Source organism: Onychomys torridus, chromosome 4 (assembly GCF_903995425.1).
Source record: "Onychomys torridus chromosome 4, mOncTor1.1, whole genome shotgun sequence".
Classification (NCBI taxonomy): Eukaryota; Metazoa; Chordata; class Mammalia; order Rodentia; family Cricetidae; genus Onychomys; species Onychomys torridus.
Window position 1 is genome coordinate 60,184,423 of NC_050446.1, and position 26,153 is coordinate 60,210,575.

The 26,153-nt window shown below is 40.3% G+C and overlaps 1 protein-coding gene across 1 annotated transcript; it reads left to right on the plus strand.

Annotated features, from left to right (window-relative positions):
- Nucleotides 1–5,030: 5,030 nt before the first annotated feature.
- Zc3h15 (zinc finger CCCH-type containing 15) lies at nucleotides 5,031–26,153 on the plus strand. The gene is made up of 10 exons (XM_036186304.1): nucleotides 5,031–5,273; nucleotides 13,622–13,723; nucleotides 18,348–18,459; nucleotides 19,135–19,287; nucleotides 19,653–19,744; nucleotides 21,407–21,589; nucleotides 22,671–22,817; nucleotides 22,959–23,060; nucleotides 23,881–24,004; nucleotides 25,339–26,153. Exons 1-10 carry the CDS (start codon nucleotides 5,199–5,201, stop codon nucleotides 25,527–25,529), a joined length of 1,281 nt encoding a protein of 426 aa, XP_036042197.1. The 5' UTR covers nucleotides 5,031–5,198; the 3' UTR covers nucleotides 25,530–26,153.

Below are 26,153 nucleotides of genomic sequence, written 5' to 3' on the forward strand. Positions count from 1 at the left end.
CTGGTGCCCTCTTCTGGCCTGCAGGAACACATGCAGACAGAATACTGTATATATAATAAATAAATATTTTTTTTAAAAAAGGAAGAAATGAAAAAGAAAAACATTGATACCTGTTAGAGGAAAAATTGACACCACTAACTATAGAATGATCATCAACGTATTACAAATTTCTGGTTTATTGGTAAAATAAAAACCTGTGATGAAAGCACAGTTAAGAAGGAAGTTTAAGTAACAGAGTGCCACCATCTAAGTCATATCATAGCTCTTACTTTGAGAGGAGTAACTGGGAAGAAAACTGAACAAGCTATAGAAAGAAAGAGCCATCATGAGTCCAAGCGAGAGACGCAGCCCTTAAATAAGACTGTGAGCTGGAAGCAGACCTCTGAGTCTCACTGAAGAGAGGCTTGTGACTCACAATAAATCAATAGTGTAAGGCCTCAAATTCTACAGAGAATTGATTGGGATAGCTATGAATTGACTGGGTTCCGAGGCTGAAGAATAAAACAGTTCATTAAAGATCCCAGCACTCAGATCTCTGTGAGTTCGAGGTCAGCCTGGTCTACAGAGCGAGGTCTAGGACAGGCTCCAAAGCTACACAAGAGAAAACCCTGTTTTGAAAAACAAACAAACAAAACAAAACAAAACAAACAAAAAGATTCTAGTGATGTACACGTCGTCGTCTTCTTCTCCTTCTCCTTCTTGCTGTGGATATCGCTCTGTACAAATAAAATGCTGTTTGGCCAGTGGCTAGGCAGGAAGTATAGGCAGGGACAAGAGAGAAGAGAATTCTGGGAAGTAGAAGGCTGGGGAGAGACACTGCCAGCTGCCGCCATGACAAGCAACTTGTAAAGACACCGGTAAGCCACAAGCCATGTGGCAAAGTATAGGTTAATAGAAATGGGTTAATTTAAGATAGAAAAAGTAGATAACAAGAAGCCTGTCACGGCCATACAGTTTGTAAACAATGTAAGTTTCTGTGTGTTTACTTGGTTGGGTCTGAGCGTCTATGGGCCTGGCGGGTGAGAGAGCTTTGTCCTGACTGGGCCAGGCAGGAAAACGCTAACTACTTCTTATTTCTCTCTCTCTCTCTCTCTCTCTCTCTCTCTCTCTCTCCCTTTCTTGGTCATATATGTAAGGCATGAGACAGTAATGGGTGGTGTGTGAAGGTAGAAAATAGGAAAAGTTGAACTCAAATTCGGAATATCAATTAAGTAGCAGAAGCTGAAAATCATTCACTACTGTGCTAAGGAAAGTGCAGACTCTTTGCATTGGATTCAAGAGGACATGGGAAACCATCAGAAAGCTATTACTAGGGAAGTGACATGATTGATGGGGATCAGGAAAAATGGTTTAAGCTTCAGTGAAGCAAAAAAAAATATTTGGAAATTGTACATCTCGATTTCTTGACAAATGCTATAATAGCTATTATAATGGTATCCAGAAGTATTTCAAATAGAAACAGATAAGTCATCCACTTAAGAAAATTTTATATGTCAGTATAGGTTGCAGTGAAGGGTTACAGTACAGAAACTCAAACTGACAAGTGAAAAGAGATTTTACATGCTCTACTGAAACACTGACAAGTCTTTTGTCATAGTTTATTTTGGAGGGGAAAATGTCTTAAAGGAGACTGCCTGAATGTCAGAGTATTTTGAAGCACTAAATATTTAAATAAAAACATTTCCTAGTAGGCACCATCTCAACTCATGATTCAGCAATTTACATGGTTGGTTATATTAGTCTTATCTTAAAGAATGTGAACAAAATAGCCTCTGCTCACACAACAGCATTATCTATAGTCCTATCCCTTATCAGAGTTACTTTGATAGGGTTTCCATTACACAGTACTATAGGTTTGTACTTAAACAAAATGGAGGCTGTAGAAGATAAAGAACAAGGTATCATGTACCCCAGACTGGCCTTGAACACAATGGAGCCAAAGATGACCTTAAATTCTTTTGTCTCATCTTCCAAATGCTGGGATTACAGGCATGGACCACCATGCCTCACTCCTGTGATAATGGAGACTGACCCCAAAGCTTTGGGCATGCTAGACAATCCCTATCAGCTGAGCTACAGCAACATCTCTGTGTTTGGTTTCTTCTAAGGCAGTGGTTCTCAATCTTACGAAAAGCTGCCACAGTTCTTCATGTTACGGTGACCTCAACCATAAAATTATCTTCATTGCTACTTCATAACTGTAATTTTGTTATGGTTATGAATTGTAATGTAAATATCTGATATGAGACCCCTGAGAAAGGGTCATTAGACCCCAAAATAGGTCACAATCTACAGGTTGAGAACCACTGTTCTAAGGCCTCTTTTTGGCTCAGAAAGCCCCTTCCTGCTCTGTCTTTCTTGCTTCTTTACACAGAGATACTCTCTTACACCAGGCCTGGAGACACAAATATGTAATTCCAGCTACTTGGGAAGCTCAGATGGGAGGGTGGCAAATTCAAAGCCAGCCCAGGCTGGAGAGTTCAAGGCCAACGTGAGCTACTTGGTGGGACCCTGTCTCAAAATTAATTTATAAACTTACATTTTATTTTCTTTTCTTTTTTTTTTTTTTTTTTTTTTTTTGTTTTTCGAGACAGGGTTTCTCTGTAGCTTTGGAGGCTGTCCTGAAACTCGATTTGTAGACCAGGCTGGCCTCAAACTCAGAGAGATCTACAAGCCTCTGCCTGCCTCTGCATCCCTAGTTCTGGGATTACAGGCGTGCGCCACCACCGCCCGGCTTTCTTTTTTAAATAAGGACTTCAGACTCCATTTAGATTGGATTAGGGTCTATACTGAAAACCTCATTGCATCTTAACTACTTCCTTTATAATACTCCATCTCCAAATATAGTCACATTCTGAACTAGTTGTGGGAATTTTGAATTTTGGGAACACAATTCAGTCCCTAACAGTTTTGGGTTACAAACTACTAAAACCAACTCTAATTTCCATATAAGAGGAATGTATTGGGAATATTGGCCACAGAGTCTAGAATTAGCATGGCTTAGTTAGAAGCCAAGAGCAACGAACAGCCAGGCAGTGGTGGCACAGGCCTTTAATCCCAGAACTAGGGATGCAGAGGCAGGCAGAGGCTTGTAGATCTCTCTGAGTTTGAGGCCAGCCCGTCTACAGAGCAAGTTCCAAGACAGCCAGTGCTACACAGAGAAACACTGTCTCCAAAAACAAAAACAAAATAAACAAACAAACAACAACAAAAAGAACAGTCTCAACTTTCTCCATGGAATGCTGCAGTATTTGGGTTGGCTTTGCAGGGTTGTGGTGGCACATGGCTTTAACCTCAGCACTCAGAAGACAGAGGCAGATGGATCTCTGAGTTTGAAGACAACCTTCTACAGAGCAAGTTCCAGGACAACCAGGGATACACAAAGAAACCCTGTCTTGAAAAGCAAACAAACAAAAATGCACAAAGGAACCAACAGCAGCAAGAGGCCAATAATGAACTTGATTCTTTAGCTGCGACTGTGAGTCTAGATTGTTCTAGACTCCCCTATGTATACTGTAATGATTGCCAATAAAAATCCTCAAAAATCAAAGGCATTAAATGAATCACTAAAAAGGAAGAAATTAAGATCATTATATTCTATCCTTACAGGAAGTCTTAAAAGTAATCAACTTCTGAAGAAATACATAATACAGAAATTAAACTGTCACATGTCCCACAAAAGCCCATGCTGGCTTAAGTGGCACTCCTGGGGAAGTGGAACACATAAAGGGTGAAGGGAAGTCAGGTCCTTGGTGAGCCTTTAAAAGGAATATTGGAATTCCAGCCCCCAAGTGTCTCTCTTTGCCTCCGTTACCACCAAGTGAACAAGCCTCCACTATCCACTCCCCCATGGTGGTTCTGGGATTGTGCCACCACCTGCCCATGATAGCAGTTTTCTCCTTATTAAAAAAAAAAAAAAAAAATTGAAAAGTTAGTAACTCTCTTCTCTGGGAGGATGATTCTTCCCCTAATCAAGGCAAGTAAAACAGTATGCAAAAGAACAGCCGTTCATTGTGTTTTGTTTTGTTTTGTTTTTTCCAGACAGGGTTTCTCTGTGTAATTTTGGTGCCTATCCTGGATCTGGCTTCGTAGCTCAGGCTGGCCTTGAACTCACACAGAGATCCGCCTGGCTCTGCCTTCCGAGTGCTGGGATTAAAGGCATGTGCCAACGCCGCCTGGCCTCATAGTGTATTTTTTTGGGATTAAAGGCATGTGCCAACGCCGCCTGGCCTCATAGTGTATTTTTTAAGTATGTATTTTGATTGTGCAAATACTAACAGACTCGTTTACATATCAAGAACAAGACTACAACAGAAGTATAGGCCCTGAAGCAAGACTGTCAGGGCTGAAATCCTTGTCTCGGACCTTACCTTAAATTTAGCCAGCTTCCCTTCCGTGTTTCACCTAAGGAAGTGCTAATAATTAACCATTCAATAATTAACCTCAATGTAGCTGTTAATGGGTGAAATCGTGTGCCAAGTCGTTACGGAATTCACCAAGCACTTAAACTAAGCTTAAACTGGGCTTAGTCCACACTCCGACTTTCGCATAGTAAAATGGTGACTTTCAGGAATCGTTAAGGCGTTCCCTTAGAACCTAAAATTAACACAGGACTTCAGAAGACAGCAAAGGCTCCATCCACTAGGACTCCACTTCTGACGATCTCCAAACGAAACTTTATTTCTTCACACACTGTTTCATATTTGAAGGTGCAGCATTCCAACCCTGCCCCTCCAGGGGTCAAGAAAGCGGGTCAGAATTGCTGCAGACGCTCCGTGACCACCCAGGATGGTACTGGCTAGTACTAACCAGACCGAGAACTGTCTAGTTCAAGGGTCCACGACTGACTCCGTTAACACTCGCAGCGCCACCGCAGGAGGGAGCCTGGCAAGCAAGCCCCACTAACTAACCCCGGTATCACGTGGCCCGCCTTTTCCCGTTCCCACGACTCATCCACGCCCCCTCCTGGCCCGCCGCAGCCGGAGCGCACGCGCAGCTCCACTTCCGGGCTCCTTTCCTCACACCCCACAATGCCGTGCGGCGCCGTCCTGTCGCAAAGGCCGCATCCGGGCGGCGAATGAGCGAGTCGCTTTCCGGGCGCTGCGGCGGCGGCTGGGTCTTCCTGCTCCCGCCGTGCTGCCGGACGCCCCGACGGTAGCCATCTGCGCCGCGGTCGGCCCGGTGCCCCCGCCTCCGCGATGCCCCCCAAGAAACAGGCTCAGGCCGGGGGCAGCAAGAAGGCGGAGCAGAAGAAGAAGGAGAAGATCATCGAGGTGCGTACCCTCCCCCTCCGCGCGGGGCTGGGGCTCGGCGGGCTGCGGGGCGCCGCTCCCGGGGCCACGTGTCGGCGCCCCGCCGGGTGGGCCCCGGCCCGGGTGGCGCTCGCCGCCCCTCATCGCTGGACTGAGGCCGCTGCGCCCCCGCGCTCGCCCCGTCTCCACCCACGCGCCCGCCGCGCCCACTCGGCCGCCCGGTGACCCCCGGCCCGGCCGGCCTTCCTCTGCTCACGAGTTGCAGCCGTTCCCAGGGCTGTGCCTGAAGAAACAGGCTGAGCGTCGTTCTGGAAGGCCTCTTCCGACAGGCCTTGTATTTTTTTTTTTTTTTTTTACTTTCCTTTATCAGACAGCGAGACGTAGCACTGTTAATTTTCAAGCGCCAACATATTTACTTGGTGGGTTTTTTTGTTTGTTTTTTCCTTTCGGTCCATCTGGAAACTTTCGGGTCAAGCAAAGGGTAGCCCAACAGCCTTGGACATAGTATTTAATTCAGAGTCTGAATTAAGTGTGCGGGCTGTGTCACTGCCAGTGTTGAATACGATGCTCCCAGTTTACCTACACACACAAACACTCGAGCGACCTTCAGTGCATTGAACCTGTAGGCCTTCAATGAGCGAGGCGAAGGGTTGATGTTCTTAAATGGTCCTCCGCGTGTTTACAACGATTGTATACGTGAGTTTCCTTAAGGTAGTTAGCCATATTTGACATTCGGTAAACATCATGTATCTCTTTGTGAGATCTGCCTTACTAATGCTCCTCATACTTGAAAATAAAAGGTACCCCATAGCTTTGGGGTGTAATTGGGGGAAAGCAGTGACCGTTTTACAGCATAACATCTGAATAAAAATGGCCTTTTATAGGTTCGTTCTTATTAAAATACCAGAATGAATGTTTTGGTGTTTTGAATGAGATGTTTGCTTGTTGTTGTTTTTCAACATTTGATGGGATAGCGGTGAGAATCCCCAGGGTTCCTTTCTACAAGTCTAATGAGAACTAAGTTGGCTGATTTAATTTAAATAAAATTAATGTGAAGACATCCAATAATCAGGGCTGTTGTAGCTCCACTAGAACTGCCATAAGCAAAACATTTGAAAGCAAAATAATTGCCAGGAGGTGGTGGCACACGCCTTTAATCCCAGCACTCAGGAGGCAGATCCCTGTGAGTTCGAGGCCAGCCTGGGCTACAGAGCAAGTTCCAAGACAACTGGGGCTACACAGAGAAATCCTGTCTTGAAAAAAAAGAAAAGAAGGAAAGCAAAATAATTGCCATTTTACATCTGAAAAAAAAAATCATGGTTTGGGAGACAAACCTCTGGGAATAATAATCTGATGGCGGTTCAGTGCTGTGCCAGCAAATGACATTCGGACATACTATTTTGCTTAAAAACTGCTGAGATTGAACAAACATAAACCACAAAACAGTGAAACTTGCATACAAAAGTAAATGTAACGTAACAAGTTAGAATACACACTTCAAACAATATTTTTTTTTTTTTTTTGAGCTGAGGATCGAATCCAGGGCCTTGCGCTTGCTAGGCAAATGCTCTACCACTGAGCTAAATCCCCAACCCACCACTTTTAATTAATAAGACTAAAGGTTTTGATTTTTGATTTTTGTTTTTTTTAAAGTAGTGGTGCAGGTCTTTCTGAGTGGGAAGACAGCCTGGTCTACAGAGTGAGTTCTGGGACAGCCAGGGCTGGACAGTGAAACCCTGTCTTGAAAGGAACAAAACAAAAAGCCAAAGTTATTTATAGAATTTTGCCTAGCCTAAAAATCATAGGTATCTTTTGGCTTCTTTCGTCCTGTAAGATTTTGTTATTTTTCTGGGTGGTGTACCCAGGACATTGCACAGCCTAGGGTTGTACTCTACCACTGAGCTACAGTCTAGAGAGAAGGTTTTGTTTGTGGGTGGGTTTGGTTTTGTTTTTGAAGTAAAGAGAAATAGACTTTAGTTTCCATTAGTGAAGACATCTTTGAAGATAGATGCATTTTCTAAAAAAAGATAACTGCATCTTTTAACTGATTAAAAGTATCCTAATAGGGTAACAGAATTAAGCCTGGTTTGGTTTGTATTTTCTCTGAAACCCTAGCATGTCTTGATGACTTCCATAAGGAGCTATGCAGTGGTGGAATAAGCTTATATTTAGGCTCCTTAGTCAAATTTCATGGAAAACAGCTCTGTATTGATTTTCATAAGAAAAGAAAATTGTCTGCATTTTTATCCCTCTTCCTCTTTTAAACTGTCCTGGATATCATGAATTCACTTATGTGAATATGTGTTTTGTTTCGTTTTGTTTTAATGAATATATTACACAGCAGTTCAAGTTTTATTCTCCATTCACATATTGTCCCCAAACAGTATATAAGATTTTTTTTAAAGATTTATTTATTTATTTATTATGTACACAGAAGAGGGTGCCAGATCTCATTATAGATGGTTGTGAGCCACCATGTGGGTGCTGGGAATTGAACTCAGGACCTCTGGAAGAGCAGTCGGTACTCTTAACCTCTGAGCCATATCTCCACCCCCAAGATTTGTTTTCTTATAGCAAAAATAGTACATTGAGATCAGCTTTGAGCAACAAAATGTCTGATCATAGACTAGGCAGAGCCTGGAATCCCAGCTAAGGGATAAGGATTTCAAGTTTGAGGACAGCCTTGGCTACCATATAAAACCTGTCTTAAAGAATAAAAGGAAGGAGCTGGACAGATGGCTCAGTATTTAGGAGCACTGGCTGCTCTTCCAGAGGACTCAGTTTCAATTTCCAGCACCCACATAGCAGCTCACAACTGTCTGTAACTCCAGTTCCAGAGGGTATGGTGCCTTCATACAGATATGCATGCAGGCACATAAAAATAATCTTTATTTAAAAAAAAAAAAAGGACAAGAGAAATAATTATAATTGTTGGCTTGGGTTTAGGGCAAGCAGATAAGGAATGTTTGGCATGTCATGTGCGCCCTCCCCCCCCAAATCAGGACATGTAGCATTGAAGAATAGTTGTCATCGAGACCTATTCAGACAGGACCCAGGCTTGTAAGAAGGATGGAGAAGCTGTTGGTTACTAGTAGCTAAATTAATCAGTTGCAAAGTGTCTGTTTCATAAATAGACAACAAAATACATTAGGTTGTGTATTTGGAGACAAAACCACTGAGTTAATACAGTCAGTGTAAGCCTCTGCCTACCCTAGGGCCCCAAGTAATAGAATCCAGAACCCACTTACCTTGGAACGCTGTCAACGTTGACATCTTTAAGGAGCGGAAGCTGGCCTATAAAGGGAACGGGATTGCTTAAGGGTCAGAAGAGAAAAGAGGTCAGAGTTGTAAGTGAAGTCTGGAACTGAGTGTGTGGAGACTCAGGAAGCAGTCCTTTGCTTATAGCCTCTTTTCTGACTCCTTTTCATTCTGCTTCTGAATTCACCCACTGAAACTTCAATACCTTTCTTTCCTTATACCTGACTTTTGAAACCTTATATATACAGTATTCTAGTTTTATTTTGTAGAGTCACTGAAATCATTTCCTACTTAATATTTTTCCACTGCCAAATCCATCCCAACTTGGTAAGAGCTTGTTCAGAGCTCAAGCAAAGGCTTTATTGAAATAGTTGGGGTTGTAAACCAGCCTAGTTTTCAGGTGTACCAGTGTTATTCCAGGATGTGCTGTTTGTAACTGGGACTATAGTGCAGGTCCAGTGCTTACCTAGTACACATGAAGCCCTTGGTTACTCTCTAGTACCACAGAAACTGGGCATGGTGGTATATTTCTGTAATTCTAGCAAGTAGATCTGAAGTTCAAGGTTGTACTCAGCTATATATCCAGTTTAAGGCTTGCCTAGGCTTTTTGTGCGGTGTGGGGGAGCAGAGGTACTTTTGGTAAACCATTCTCGCCTCTAACTTAACCAGGACTCTGAAGAACATAGGTTTTGGTGGTGGAAGGAATAAGGGCTTAGATCAAATACATAATAGTTGACAGGTATTGAGCTAGACATGGGTTCTCAATATTTTGAAGGCAAGGGAAAAGCCATGTGCAAGTGATACATAGTTCCTTTATTTGTCTCAGATAATTATTAGTACCCATTATACAGTTGAGATATAACAAGCACAAAGGTTAAATAACTTGACCAAGGCACACAGAACTGGCAGGCAGGAAGCCAGGATTTAAACCCAGAAAGTCAGGCCCTTGAGTCCTTGCTGTCAGCTACTTTCTATAGTGCCTCACTATTGTAAATCTTTAATTCAGAAAGCTAAGGTTAGACCCATTGTCCTATGGCACAGTTACCTGGCTCAGTTTGACTCTAGATTATATTCTTAAACAGAACTTGGGAATATGACAAAGTTTGTACGCTTGTAGAAAGAGATGTCTTGGGTCTGTGAAGAAGAATCAGTAGACTGTATATGTATCTGTCTGTATGTATGTATTCAGGAATATACATAGTAAATGTATGCCCTTTCTCTAGAAAAAAAAATTCCTGTCCAAAAATAAACTAGAGCCTTCCAAGGTATTCAAACTAGTTGATAAGGGCTAAAGCAGTACAGTTAATTAAACCTGGAAGCTTGCTGGGGGTTTGTTTGCTTGTATTTTGTTGTTTTAACTTTTCAGGTCTGGAATTATATACCTTCCTGGAAACTACTATTGGCAGTATGTTGTTCTCAAGCTGCCAGGTCCCTGTGGGGCCTTTTTTCCCCCTCTTATTTTCTTGCTTAAACATTTCTATGTCAGTATGTGCTTTACTGTCCAGTTTTATTTATTCATGGTTTGTTGCTTCTCTGTACTTGCATATTGAGCAGAGTGTTTATAGATGCTGACACACTTTGGTCCTGATGTTTTACCTAGAGTTTCCTTTCCAACTCATGATAGCTCATTACTGTACAAAGAAGACTGGGCATTGCATGCTTGGTTACAGTCCTCTATTAACCACTCCCATGTCATATGACCCTTGGCCTTACCTGGAATTGGCTAGAAAATATTAAGCTTTGTACAAAAACTGAGGATACTATTTATAAAAAGCTTGATAAGAGACAATTTCAGCTTGTGTTCCCTTTTTCATATTCATAAGCTATGGACTATATATGTAAACTTGTAATATGCTAGGATATTAAAACACGAGGCAGACATTTACATAAGTAAAAGTAAAGCAAAGTTTAAGTACATGATAATGAATAAAGAAGTATTTGCCAGTGAGAAGTAACCTTTTAGAATCAAAGCACCTTTGAGCTCTTAACTGTTAAAAACATTGAAAGACTGTATTGAGTTTAAGATGCTGTAACGAGTATGTTGTGTTGCATGGTTTCAGATTGTTCTTTCAGTCTGAAGGCTTTTCAGAGAATTTTGAGTTCCATTTAAAATACTTTTTGGCCTTCTGTGAAAGCACTCATAAACAAGAGAAGGAAAAACACAAATTCTGATTTGAGATTTGGAGCCATCTATAAAGTGCTCTGCATGTGAAGGTTGGCAGCGTATAACAGCAGGCACGACTGAGTGCTCAATGTTGTGAAGAAGTGTTCTGGAAAACTCAACGTTAGGAGAAACTATAATGCAGAAAGTGAGAGGCTGAAAACTGGATTAAAGCTGTTGGAATAGCTATAGTTAATACCAACTACAGCAAACAGGTGTATATCCCTGAGAGGGTGGAGAGTGGTGTACTCTTCAAACACTGGGCACAGAGGCAATGGGGAAAGTGGTTAACACCTGAAGCCAGGTATGGTAGTACATGTTTATAATCTATAAACACTCATGAAACTGAGGCAAGAGAATTGTGTCAGGGCTATCCTGGGCTACATAGTAAGACCTGCCCTCCCCCATGGGCCTGAGAATGTCCAGGATCTGTGCAGTAAACTAAAAGATAACTGTCCCCCACCTGTTCTCTTTCACTGCACTATAGACAGACTTACCTCTCTCCTAGCCAGATCCTTGCAGAGAAATGAAATGACATCAGTGAAACAGTTCAGATGGCAGTGCCACCCATTCATGTCAGGGAAGATCTCACTGTGGTGTTTCTTTGGGCTGCTGTAACAAATTACCCAAAACTATTACCAGACAGCTTGTTTCCTCACCATTCTGGTTGGGAAAAGTCTGAAATCCGAGTGTCAGCACAGTCACATCCCCTTTCTGAAGGCCGCAGGGAAAAATTCTTCTTGACTTCTTCCTAGTTTCTGATGTTATCCAGCAATCTTTGGTGTTCCTTAGTTAGTGTTTGTGTTAATCTCTGCTGTCTTCACTTGGCCGTCTCTCAGGGTAAGTTTCCAAATAAGGACACATTTAAAGTGTGGTAGACACAAGGTTTTAAAGTCTTCAAGGGATACCATTCATCTTATTACAGCCCCTAAAACCATGTGCACACATCCTTATATATCTGAAATCCCAGCCTAGCACTTGTGTGTGCCTTTAATCCCAGCCCTCAGGAGGCAGAGGCAGGCGGATCTCTGAGTTTTGGAGGTCAGCCTTGCCTTCAAGGCAAGTTCCAGGACAGCCAGGGCTGTTATTCAGAGAAACCCTGTCTCCATAAAACAAAAGACGAAACAAACCTGTCTGAAATCCTTTCTAAAGGATTTTACAGCATACTTATTAAATTGAGGTAGAAAGTCAAGGATCACCGTAAGTGCTGACCATAAAATGAGAACCTTCATAATGGGAAGCTTCCAATGAGCTAATAAAATCCCAAACTTAACTAAAATACTGCTTTCCAATTAAATTTGTTATTGTCCTAGAAACTAGTCCAGAAGTTTATATATCCATTCTTGTACAGCATTCCCAAAATAAATTCATCAATATCTCATTCAGTATATGCTTACAAAAGTGCATCCTGAGATCAACTGAGTTTTGAAAGTACTGTTTTTATCCCCTCTGCTAAAAGGGGATGCTAAAATACATTGTAATTTAAGATTTAAGGCCGGGCAGTTGTGGCGCACACCTGTAATCCCAGCACTCGGGAGGCAGAGGCAGGCGGATCTCTGTGAGTTCAAGGCCAGCCCGGTCTACAGAGCTAGTCCAGAACAGGCTCCAAAGCTACAGAGAAACCCTGTCTCTAAAAACAAAAGAAGAAGAAGAAGAAGAAGAAGAAGAAGAAGAAGAAGAAGAAGAAGAAGAAGAAGAAGAAGAAGAAGAAGAAGAATAATTAAGAATCTAGGATTTGGTGTTCTGCTCGGTAATAGAGGGATTACATCATATGCCCATTGCCCTGGGTTGTGCTACCAGCACTGGAAATGAACAGGAGTTAAGAACACTCTTCACCTAGCACTTTCCTTAACTTGTTTGAGCGTGGGACTACTTGTTACCAGTAAAACAGCTCCATAAGTCCCAAGGACTGATATCTGAATCACACTGAGGAAGAAAACAGCATAGTAAGATTTAATTAACAGTGACCATTTTAGATTGGTATTAAATTATGAATAGTCTAGTTGATATTTTGAGCGATAAATGTGTTCATACTTCATACTCATTATACTGGCTAGTTTTTATGTCAGCTTGACACAGGCCAGAGTTATTTTGGAAAACCTCAATTGAGAAAGTGCTCTCACAAGATTGGCCTTTCTTTCTTTCTTTTTTTTTTTTTGGTTTTACGAGACAGGGTTTCTCTGTATAGCTTTGCACCTTTCCTAGAACTCACATTGGAGACCGGGCTGGCCTCGAACTCACAGAGATCCACCTGCCTCTGTCTCCCAAGTGCACCGCCGCCCAACAGCCTTATTTTCTTGATTGATGATTGAGGGAGGGTCCAGCTCACTGTGGGCAGTGTCACCCCTAGGCTAGTGCTCCTGAGTGCTATAAGGAAGCAGGTTGAACAAGCTATGAGGAACAGCCCAGTAGGCAGCACTCCTCCATGGCCTCTGCATCAGTTCCTGCCCCCTACCCCAGGATAATGGACTACAAGCTGTAGAGTAAATCCTTTGCTCCCCAAGTTACTTTTGGTCATAGTGTTTTATTACAGTAATAGAAACCCTTAGCTAAAATAGTGACATATTGCCTGATGTTGTAATGTTTTATCTATTTTTGTGGCATAGGAAATACATTTTCTGGGGCTAGAAAAGTGGTTTAGCATTTAAAGAGCACTGGATGCACTTCCAGATGATCTAGGTTCAATTCCCAGCACCCACATGGCAGCTCACAATCACTTACACTCCAGTTCCAGGGCATCCAACGCCCTTTTCTGGACTCCATGGGCACTATACACATGTGGCGCACAGACTTTCATGCAGGCAAAACACATATACACATAAAATAAAAATAAATCTTATTTTTTAAAAAAGACTTGTTCTTCCTGTCAGTAAATAAGTGGTTTTTACACAACATTAAAAAGATAGTAATAACAATTTACCAAGATATTTTTACATTCTTTCTCATTTAGGACAAAACTTTTGGTCTAAAGAATAAGAAAGGAGCAAAGCAACAGAAGTTTATTAAGGCTGTCACTCATCAAGTGAAGTTTGGTCAACAGAATCCACGTCAGGTAAATAATTTAAGTTGCTATATTTTTCTGATGGGTGTAATACAATATACCATCTATCTCAGGTTACTTGGTATTGTAATTACATTGTGAAGTAATATCCTACTCTCTAAACTTCTTTGATTTTAATCTTTTTTGATGTTTTCTAGACAGAGTTTCTCTGTGTAGTTTTGGTGCCTGTCCTGGATCTGGTATGTAGACCAGGCTGGCCTTAAACTCACAGAGATCCACCTGGCTCTGCCTCCCGAGTGCTGGGATTAAAGGCGTGCACTACTGCCGCCCGGCTTATTTTAATCTTTCTTACATCTTCCACAGCAGTACCTCTTGAACATTGCTCCCAACTATTTTTATATGACTCATTTTTTTCTAATGCTAATTGCATACTATTCTACAGTACATTATTTTATTATTAGCAATAGTAGTATTTTATTTCATTGTTCAGAAGTGATCCCTTTGTTTCCATCTTTTTGACACTTAGAATACTTCCACAAGAAATATTCTTGTACATAGGTTTCTTTAAATGTGCTTAAGCTTTTATTTACCTTGTATAAATTATCTGTAAACAGACTTTCTGTTTCTAGATCAAAGAAAATGAAGTTATAATACTTTTTACATTTTATTTATTCTATTTTGTGTATGTGAGTGCACATGCCACAATGCTTGTCTGTAGGTCAGTGGGCAACTTGTGAGAATTAGTTCTCTCTTTCCACTATGTAGATTCTAGTAACTGACTTTTTCAGAACTGGCAGCAAATGCCTTTACTCACTCAGCTGTCTCTCTGACCCTGAACTTCTAATTTTAATAAGTTTGTCTGAACAGATTCTGTGAACTAACATTTCACATTTTCATTTCCTGTATGTACTAGATGCAAAGGTTTCTTGGTGTTTTCCCCAATAATAAGTTTAAAGTAACATTTCATTGTGTTCCTCAGTGGTAGAGTGAGTCTTCTCATATGCTTGTTATTTTACACATCTGTGACTCATCAGTCCTACTCAACTACTCAAAAATACTGGCTGCCTTTTTCTTACAAATTGTAAGAAATACCTTTGTTAACATTGCAGATAAACTGTAAGAAACGCCTTTGTTAACATTGCAGATAAACTGTAAGAAATGCCTTTGTTAACATTGCAGATAAACTGTAAGAAATGCCTTTGTTAACATTGCAGACAAACTGTAAGAAATACCTTGTTAACATTGCAGATAATTTGTCTCATCTCTTTTGCTGTACAGTGATTTTTCTCACTTTCTGTGGCTTGTCATGCATAATTTTCTTAGTTTCTTAGGTCTTGTTTTATTTATTTATTTTCTGGTTGCTTCCATTTTTACAGTCTGTACTTTGTCCTGTATTTTATGTATCTGTAAGATTGTCTTTAAAGTTGAATAGCTACTTGGTCCAGCAGCATTTCACCACTGAATTAGAATATAACTCCTGATATATTAGGATCTGTTTCTGGATTCTCTCTTCTGTTCTGCTTATTTATTGTCTGTGTCATTACCATGTTGATTTTTATTATAGTGAGTGACCTAGACATATGTGCAGTTAGCTAAAATGTGTCTCCTTTTTATTCTTGTACTTCTGAAACAGTTGTTCTTATATAAGAATTGGTAACTTGCTCAAAAACTTTAGCCTCTTTTTCTTCAGATTCATTAGACCTTTCATCCCATAAGGTTTTACAAATATCTTTTTTTTTTTCCTATTTCCTTTTTTAATGTCTCTTTTCCTTAATTCTTAGCAATACTCTTTGGACACAGAAAAGAAATTCTCAAGTTATGTTTTTAACTACAACATTTAAGTCTGAGAGTATCAGCATAATATATCCATTAGATTACTAATCTCTGTCTAAAACCCATTTCTCTTCATGCTGTCTCCAAATCATTCTCTCTTTCCCTCTCAAATCACAACTTTATTCTAGAGCCAAAAGATAATATTCTTTCAAAGTGCTAACTTTACCTGTTTAGTAAGAATGTCTTCAGACTGAAACAACTAAAGTTCAAAAATGTTTTGTTTTCTTTTTTAAAGAAAAGGTACATCATTGCTGGTGTCTTTAGATCTAAAAGAATGGTCGTATTTGTCCTGACTAGGTACAGAGTTGTGAAAACTATTGTCCCCAAGCAGTACAGTGTGGTGATTTAGACTTAGCCTGCATTGTATTAGATACTATAAGTGGTACTCAAGCGTCTTGAGCTACCATGGGTTTGGGCATCTGGAAGAGTCCTGGAATCACTGCTCAGAGTGATACTAAAGGATGCTATATGCTAAGTCTTGGAGACAGGTAGCTTGGACTCAATCTTTTTAGTACATGAGTTAAAGTTGTTCACAAATACTAGTTTGTATTGTGCGGTGGAAGGGCAGGTGTCCCTTGTGGGATTCCCCTGGTGGTTAAAGAAGGCTCCTGTCCCGTACTATTTCCTCTTCCTCTGACATCTTCCTACTAGTTTGAGTAGTTGTTTCAGACTTAATAGACCTAGAAATGTTATAAAATTCATGTGCCACTTAAGTGTGTCACTGCATTCAGTATTAGATATTTTTGATACTTTCTTGGGTCTAGCATTGAATATAGAGCACCTAATTACCACATATTACTTGGAAGCTGAGCGGCTGGCTGTCCTGTTTGTAGACCCAGGCCTGAGGTTCTGCCCTGGCTTGTGTGCTGTGGAAGATGGCCCTGCTCTTAGCTATTTCTCAAACGTCTCTCCCGGGGGTGTTCACCAAAAAATGCTGTCAGGGCATGTGAAGGCCCCTTCCTTGTTCCTATCTGCAGGGAGAATATGTTGTGCGGCCAGTTTACCTAAGAGCCTAAGGGAAGCAGCCTAAGGACACGGCAGAGCCTCTACTATACCATTTCCTCCTTACTTTGTGCCCTCTAACACATTCACAGACAGACACTGTGAGCCTGGGGATCAGTCAGAAGATGACGCATAAATGGGCACTGGCTGCACTGCAACTGCTAAGCCTTGTTCAGCAGCTCTGTTCTGTAGAAAGGAGCCTGCGTGGTTTCGAGTAGTTGAACATCATAGGCCAGAAGATGTTTGTCAACTGGAAGACAAGCACATTAATGTTTGTCTCCCTGCCTCAGGTCCCAATTGATTTCTAACTATAAATATTTCAAGCGGTTTATGGGCCTCTAGTCTATTCTTCTAGATACTACATACAAGATGAGCCTAGCCAGCAAAGACTACTTTTATTTAAAAGAAAGCAGAATGTTTTTGTTGGTGTTTAAACATTTCCACTGTTAGTTGAAGTCAGAACTTGTAGCACTGGTTCATTCTTCTCCCAGGTTTGTTTTGTTTCTCCTTTTTGAACACATTTTTTTCTCATTGATTTTTTTTTTTTCTTCCTGCTGTTTCTTGAGTCTCTTGAACAGATTAGGTTCTATTTTATCTCAGGTTGGACCCTGTCTAGTTGCAGTGAAGTCAGTATCGTGGCCAGTGCAGCTGCCTTTAAACTGTTGCCCAGATGCTTGTAAGCATTTCATGCTCCTGTGTTCAAAACTGAGCTCATCTCCACCTCCTGCCCTGAAACCTGTTCCTCCTGTATTCCCTGTCTTTTTTAGTAGCGTTTATTGTGTATATGCTAATCTCCAACTCCTCTTTCTCCTCTGTGTTATGGCCAGAGTCTTTTAGTTCTGCTTCCTAAAATGCTCTGTTTTCTCCTCATTCTTGTACTAATACCTATTTGAAACATTAGTGCCTTCCTACCTACAATTGTAGGAGACCCCTTGCCTTTATTCTTGGATTACTAGTTGTCTGTCCTCCAAGTCACCACCCTGTCTTTGTAAAATGAAACCTGATCTGGTTACTTTAACCCACTAAGTTATAGACTCTCATGTATAGATAAAATCCAGCTTGTCATTGACGTTTCTTGTATCTTGGTGTTTTCTGGTCCTTTGTCTTCACAGTGCAGGTTCGTTCTACATTTCTTTCTTGTTCTTCAGAAGAACTCCTCTATAAGATACCAGCACAATCTAATTTTCTAAGCATACAGACATTCTTTGTTTTCAGAGTACTGTGTATATTGTGTTATTCTATTATATACTCTGAGCTTCCTTAAATAAGCATCTTGTATTTTGTCTTCTAATATAGGTGCTAATGTATAAATGTTTTAGATGAATACACTAACCATATTAAGTATATAAAACATATACTAGAACTGTGGATGTATTGTGTCTTCTATTATCTCCTGAAATTAGTATTTTTCAGTAAGGGCATTATAGTTTGTGGTGGTTACTGACCATTATTGTATCACTGAACATGTCAGGGTATTTTCATCTCATGTCAAAAAGCACTCATATTTCTAGAGTATAGGTTGTTTTCGTTGGAAAAAAATACTTCAATTGAGATCTATTTGTTAAATGCCAGGGTTAAGTGTTTAATACTTGCTTGTTGCCATGAACTTTTTTTAACCATGAGCTTTGAATGTGTTTTAATTCGGTGTGATGCCTAATTATAGGACTAAAAATAATTTGTTTGTAAACAAACAAATACCACAAATACCTAATATGTAATCCACTTAATGTAAAGACTACATACATATAAACAAGCAAATATTTTGTTATATTAGTCATTACTGTATAGGAAGAACAGTTTTGTAAGCAATCAGATTGACATTTTTGACTTGGAAATGTAGGTGGCACAAAGTGAAGCTGAAAAGAAATTGAAGAAAGATGACAAGAAGAAGGAGCTACAAGAGCTAAATGAGCTGTTCAAACCTGTAGTTGCTGCGCAAAAAATAAGTAAAGGTAACATCAGTGTCAGAAGGCGATTTTTATCAGATGTAATTTGTGTTCCAAACTTGACTTGTGGGGGCTGTCATGATGGCTCTTGCTCTTGGAGGGCCTGGTCTCAATTCCCAGCACCCACAGCAGCAGGTGGCTCACAGTCATTCATAACTCCAGCTCCAGGGTATCCGACGCCTGGCCACCTCAGGCACCACGTACATATGTGGTACACGTACCCGCATGCAGGCCAGCACTCACACATAAAATAAATTTTTAAGAAAATTATAAGTACTTTTAGTCCCAGCTCTTGGGAGGTAGGGGCAGGCAGATCAGTATGAGTTCAAGGCCAGCCAAAACTAAAAAACAGCAAGACCTTGTCTTAAAAAAGATAAAAACAACTTGATTGTTTTCTGGAGTTTTGTTCTTTGAGTTTGGATGGGGGCAGTCTTTAGGAGCCGAGACAAAGCTGTGGTTTCATAAATTGTAAATCGCATACATATTTGGGGCAGTATTCTTCCATTCTTGTTTTCTTTTGCCTCCTGCCTCACTGACTCAACAGGGAAGGAACTCTAGAATAACCTAGTGTTGGGGGGGGGGGGAGGACAAACAAGGAACAGCCAACACCCTGCAGCAGGAAGAGGTCCTGGAAGTGGGTTGCCTGCCTATAATATAGATGTTACTTCCCATTTGATACAGGCGCAGATCCCAAATCTGTGGTGTGTGCATTCTTCAAACAAGGACAGTGTACTAAAGGAGATAAATGTAAGTTCTCTCATGACCTCACTTTGGAGAGAAAATGTGAAAAACGAAGTGTTTACATTGATGCAAGAGATGAAGAACTTGAAAAAGGTATTTCTTAACTTTCTCTTAAAGTTTGAAAATAAATTCTTTTTTGTTGTTGTTGTTGTTTCTTACTACTTAGTAATAGTAGGGTATTAACTACCATTGTTCAGAACAGTTGGGTTTTTGCATAAATTTTAAACAAATGATGCTTAGGATACAGTGATGTAATTTGGATTTGGCCATTTTACTTCCTCTCTGTGCTAACGTCTCATTTGTCTAAACTGATTAAGGAGCTTAGGTAGATAATTTGCAATGTGTGGATGCTGTTTTTGCTGCTTCAGAAAAAACTGAGGTTCTGAATATTAGCTGTCTGTTGAGAGGCCTGGACTGTGGTGCAGGAGATGAAAAGCGCTTGTTGTGTCTTTCTTCAGATACTATGGATAATTGGGATGAGAAAAAACTGGAAGAAGTAGTAAACAAGAAGCACGGTGAGGCGGAAAAGAAAAAACCAAAAACTCAAATAGTATGTCCTTTTCTTGACTTGAGTTGCTGTGGCATTGTTTAGTAGGGAGAATTTTATGGCAAGGTATTGATGTTTTCTACTGCTCCGTTGAGTATTAGAAAATTGCATTTCACCAACATAACTATAATACATCAAGTTTTATTTTTGGAATTTACAAATTTTTTGTTTTTTAATTAGAATGTTTCAACAAAATTGGTCTAAAAGCTGAGTAACTAAAATCTCCTAAATGCAATTTTCTGAAGTGATTTTACTTCCTTAACTATGGGTTAGCATAGCTGGACATCGTAACATATACCTGTAATTCCAATAGGTAGATTACACATTCCATGCGGGACCAGGCTACATAAATAGACTGTCTCAAAAAAATAGCATGGATACAATACATACTTAGATAAGAATCTTCTATCTTGTGAGTAGTGATGGAAGTAGGCTTGTCATTAATTATTTGATTTTAATATTTTGGAAGTTTTTTTAAATTGCTAGGTCAAAAATATTTTTTTACATATGAATTCCAAAATGTTTTTTGATAGGTAATAGCTCTAGAGTTCTGGGAAATCTGCCTTTAAAAATTCAGATTATTCCTCTTCCTCTGTACTCACTCCATATATCTGTATCCTGAGTACATGTCAAGCAAGATTCTGCTCTGCTAGAAAACTTAAATAAATGTTGGCTCATGTACACTCCTTGCCTTTTGGGGAATGGATGTTGGTGATTTTTATTTGTGAAGGCTGTTGCCTGACATTTTAGCACAGTTGCACTTTGTACCCATTTGTGTTTGTAGATCGCTATTATGTTCCTTTTGAACCTTGTACCTCTATGACTCATGGACAGAGTTACTGTTTAGTCAAGTAATCTCAATAGGGCTTATGTCATTATAACTAGGATTTGTTTTTGTTTTGTTTCATTTTTTTTATTGTGCCGTGCAGTGCTAAGAGTCAGATCTTGGACTGGATTTATTTTTAAAAATCATACTCTTGGGAATTATAATCACAAAGGCTAACTGAAACACATCCAGAATAGAGGCTTTAGATTTCTCCAGTATACTGCATGGTTTGGTTTTAATTAATTATGTGTAACTTTAGTGTGTGTATGTGGTATGCACACTTGAGTACAAGTGCCTGTAGAAGCATAGTCAGATCCTCTAGAGCCCGAGATAGAGACAGTTTTAAGCCTTCCTACATTAACCACTGAGCCATCTCTCTAGCCTCTGGCTTGATTTTTGAGAACTGGGTCTCTGTAGCCCAGGCTGGCTTTGAACTCTTAAAACAGTTCTTGCCTTGGCTTCCTGAGGGCTGGAATTACAAAGGAGTTAGCCACCAGGCCTGGCATTGTATTAGACGTATTTTCAAACATTTTGTTTTGTTTTGTTTTGTTTTTTCGAGACAGGGTTTCTCTGTGTAGCTTTGAGCCTTTCCTGGAACTCACTTGGTAGCCCAGGCTGGCCTCAAACTCACAGAGTTCTGCCTAACTGCCTCCCAAGTGCTGGGATTAAAGGCGTGTGCCACCACTGCCCAGCCTTCAAACATTTTTGTGTGTAAGTGTGCTTTGTACATAAGTTAGCCTTAGGATGTGAGTGTTGTTATTTGTTCCATATACGTAAGCACCTCAGAGTGAGATAGATTTACACTGCACCACCACTTCTGAATAATACTGTTTCTATAGGTGTGCAGACATTTCCTTGAAGCTATTGAAAATAACAAGTATGGCTGGTTTTGGGTGTGTCCTGGAGGTGGCGACAATTGCATGTATCGCCATGCACTTCCTCCTGGGTTTGTGCTGAAGAAAGACAAAAAGAAAGAAGAGAAAGAAGATGAGATTTCATTAGAAGATCTAATTGAGAGAGAGGTAACAAATCTTTTCTCTTAAAAGCTATTTTTAATTATTTTTGTAAATACTAATATTAACCACTTGGGGGCAATAGCATGTTAAGAAAAGAAAAATAATATGCCCTTTTCCTAAAGTTACTGTACTTTAACTACTCTTGAGTATCTTAATTGTCAGGTTTACCATTTACATTACCAAACATGCTGTAATTATGTTTTGTTTCTTGTTTGTAATTATGTTTGTAGTAAGGGTTTTGTTTTTAAAGTACTAGCTACTGCTGTTTTCATACCATGGGGTTATTTTAAATGCTTTTTTCATGCCTCATGTTGATGGGACTTTTAGGTTCTTTGCTTGGTGTCCTTTTCTCTTTGTAACACATGAGTGTGGAAGGAAACCACTCCTCCAGGTTCTGGTTATATGTTTCACCTATCTGGATAGAGAAGTAGTCTGAGTGAAGAGCTTCTCCAGCTGCTGTTCTCTGGCTCGGTGAAGGAGATGATTGTGTGAGTTGGAGGGCATTGAGGATAGGATGAGGTTGAGATTATTGGGGAAACTAGGATTGTTTGCTTCATTGTGCGTGTGAGTGACTATTGTATACACTCCGTAAGTGGCTGTGTTGTGTGTGTCACACAGGATGAAATAATGGAGTGGGGTATTAGAGTCAAGTGTGCTGGAGATTGTTTTACCCTAGTTCCACCACTTCCTAACTGTTCATGATTCGTGAATGCCCTGCCACCCTCTGCATATTTGTAGAGATCAACGTGGTATAGTATAGAGAACTTTCAACAGTGGATGTCCAGCAGATACTTATTTTTCTACCCATTTATTACTTATACCCCTGAGAAGTGCAGGTGATAAATCTATGAGTTTTACCAAGAGTTCTTCATGTCAAACTTTCCTGCTCAAGTTAAGATATTTACCTCAAAGTGCTAGCTGGGTTTGGGGGGCAGGGGGTAGTTGTTTCACTCATTGCCATGCAAAGTAAAAGTACCGTGATTTAGTCTATTTACTGTTTTAGGGAAGTTACAGGGAAACGATTACCAACATTGACAGAAAAATGCTGTTAAACAGCTATAAGTGACTTTAAATCTCTTCCCTGCAGCGTTCTGCCTTAGGTCCAAATGTTACCAAAATCACTCTAGAGTCTTTCCTTGCATGGAAGAAAAGGAAAAGACAAGAAAAGATTGATAAGCTTGAACAAGATATGGAGAAGCGGAAAGCAGACTTCAAAGCAGGGAAAGCACTGGTGGTATGTCCCAGATTCACACCGATGGCCCTTCATTCTTCTGTCTCACGGTTTTTAAAATGCAGGACTCTGTCTGTCTTTAGTCTAGGCAGTGTGTCTAAAACTAATGGTAACTTCCCCTGATATTTTTGTGTGTCTGAATAGATCAGTGGTCGTGAGGTATTTGAATTTCGTCCTGAACTGGTCAATGATGATGATGAAGAAGCAGATGATACCCGTTACATTCAGGGAACAGGCGGTGATGAGGTAAGACCAAGCTTTGACCTCACATGTTGGTCCTATTGGGGGGAATGGTAGAGAGAACAGAAACGTGGTTAAAAGCACCAACACTGGGCAGACTTGGAGTTCAGGTGCAATTTCCATCTATAAGGAACTTTCTTGAGACCTCCACTCTTACCTGCACTGCAGGTAAGTAATTCCTAACCCAGGCTGCTTTGAGAATGAATGAGTTCATTGATGTTTATTTTTAGGGTTGCTTTCTTTATAGAAAATTTAATATATGCTGAGTGGTGGCGGTGCACATTTTTGATCCCAGCACTTGGAACACAGAGGCAGGTAGACCTCTGAGTTCAAGGCCAACCTGGCCTACAAGGCGAGTTCCAGGACAGCCATGGCTGTTACACAGAGAAACCCTGTCTTGAAAAGAAAAAACAAACTAAAAAGACTTTAGTACAGTGCTTGATGCAAGTTTTCTATCCCTTAAAAATTTGTTCTGCTAAAACAGGGATTAAAGTCACCACATAAATAGTAAAGAGCATGCAAGAATAGCAGTTCCGCTAATACGTCATACAGGGTTTTTTGTGTCATTGTCATGGAATTCCAAATTGAAGAACGTCAAACTCCAAAACCATGATTCCAGAGAAGGACACTTCAGATGCAGTATTACTACTTTTTTTTTTTTCCTCCTAAAAGTTTAAGGGGGAAAAATGAGTTTTCAAGTAGTAGTTGATCATTTGTTTTCTCTTGTTAGTAGTAATAATTTTGTTTCCAGAAGATAATGTGTCAAGATTAAAAGTGAGTTGAGGAAACTTATTTGTAATAACTTGGTTTTCTCTCTGTTGTTAAGGTTGATGATTCTATGGGTGTCAATGACATAGATGTAAGCCTGTACATACCGAGAGATGTAGAAGAGACAGGAATCACTGTAGCCAGTCTTGAAAGATTCAGCACATATGCTTCAGATAAAGATGGTAAGTATGCTGCCCTTTTCAGAGTTCCAAAGAACTAGTAAACTATTTAGAGGAAGCTAAACTGTCCTGGGCAAATGCAGGTAGGTGTATGCAGGCTCTAGACTGGAAATGTGAACATTTGGCTAAATGATAAAGATAGTGGGAACTGTAGAAAAGAGTGGCGTAGTGGATATTGAAACCATGGACTAAATAAACTTCTTAGAAGGAAACTGAAAACGAGTTTAGAGATGTAGCTTTTTAGTATTCTCTAAAGTTCTGTGTAACCATTTACAGACAAAAACAGACTGAAAGTCATCTGCACTGGTGTCGGAATGAATGAGCTCAGTTAGTCAGAGTGCATAGCTTAACAATTTCGAACATACTACACACACCAGTGTTACGGACAGACAAAAGGGAAGTGCTGACAAAACACACAGCACTTGAGTGAAAACATTCAGAGACTCAAGTTTCAGGGGATAGTAGAATCACTGTAATTTATTAGTTACATACAGTTAGGGAAAGGGATGCTGGGGAAGGTGCCTGTTGTGTGAGATGTGGAGAGCTGGGGTTATTAGTTACATACAGTTAGGGAAAGGGATGCTGGGGAAGGTGCCTGTTGTGTGAGATGTGGAGAGCTAGGGAGAAGAGGACAAATGAGTACAGGCCAAGCGGCAGAAGCAGTGTGGGCACAGGAGGGGCTTTAGATATGAGAAGTATGAATATATGTGTCAGACAAGGGGAAAGGCTCTGCTAGGGAGGAAGGGAGGAAATAAGTCCTGGGGTCTCAGTAACAGTTTGCAGTGAGAATGGAGGGAAGGCTTCCTAGGGACTGTGTGGACATAAAGATGGCGATTACATCTCATTGTACCTTGAGTAGGAGGTTTGAAGACTAAGGATGCATGCTATGAGAGAAAAGCACGAGGAATACTAATTAATACAAAGGCTGGAATACAGAAGACTAATAAACCTGAATTTTATTATGAAAGTATGCAAATTCTAACTTAAACAAGAGGTTTACCCTCCTGAACTCTGAGATTGATAGCAATGCGGAGACTGATTTCCTCTTTCTAAGTGGGTATTTAGTGACGGTATCTGAAGTTCTGATGATCAGAAATGTTTAAATGAACTAAAATTGAAACAAGGCTGTTAAATTGTCTTTGTGTTAGTGTTGTCATTAACCAAGAAGAAGCAATGTCTTTGGTTTCTCATTTACGGCCTGTCCTTGGCGCAGGAATTTCAGGGAAATAATTCTGAGGAAGGAACACAGGCATCAGTCTGCTTTCAGTTGCCGCTGTAATGATGTCTTTTATTTCTAGGGGTTACTGATTTCAGTTTTGTTTTGTTTTTGTTTTTAGAGAACAAATTAAGTGAAGCTTCTGGAGGCCGGGCTGAAAATGGTGAAAGAAGTGATTTGGATGAGGACAGCGGAATGGGGGGACAAGAAAATGGATCCATCGATGCTGTTCCTGTTGATGAAAATCTGTTCACTGGGGAAGATCTGGATGAGCTAGAAGAAGAACTAAACACACTTGATCTAGAAGAATGACACCAAACAAGTCAAGGAAGAAAATCAGGTCAGCTCCACATGATCAACATGAACTGAAACTGACTGCGTTAATTGCTTTGCCACCTAGAATCAACAGGATGTTTATTTCCCCGTGATGATTCTGGGGGGATACTGTCCTCCAAAAGAGGAATACTCTCCCTCCGTCTTCTCTTCTGACCTTGACTACATCTCATAGTAAGTTCAGAGTAGTTGATAACAGTTGAAAATGGTCATTACAGAAGATGATTGTTGTTGTAACTGTCCACTCCTGTAGGAAGTGTAACTGCTTCTCCAGCTTTTGGTTTTCATTGGGCATGTGTTATTTCCAGGAACAACAAATCATACTTAAAATACTTTCCGTTTGATGCAGTTTTTAATGAGTGGTTTCCTTTCCTTTGTATTTATATATTTTAAGGACTGCCTGAAAGGTGGGCACTGTACTTGATAAAGGAAACTGCATATGCAGGTTCAGTATTGTCCATGTGGACAATTAGATGGACTGAGAATGAACTTGGTCAACCTGACAGGGTCAGCTACAGTGCCCTGTATTAAAAGCTGTTTAAAGTTCTCCCCTTTTTTTGCCAATAAAGTTGTAAATAAAAACCATCATACATCCAAATCCAA

Bases quoted from the DNA above. Each gene is read 5' to 3' on its own strand.
- Zc3h15 (XM_036186304.1), top strand. From the start codon at position 5,199: ATGCCCCCCAAGAAACAGGCTCAGGCCGGGGGCAGCAAGAAGGCGGAG. The intron at 18,460-19,134 runs GTAACATCAGTG...CATTTGATACAG, and splicing joins TGCGCAAAAAATAAGTAAAG to GCGCAGATCCCAAATCTGTG. The intron at 21,590-22,670 runs GTAACAAATCTT...TCTTCCCTGCAG, and splicing joins AAGATCTAATTGAGAGAGAG to CGTTCTGCCTTAGGTCCAAA.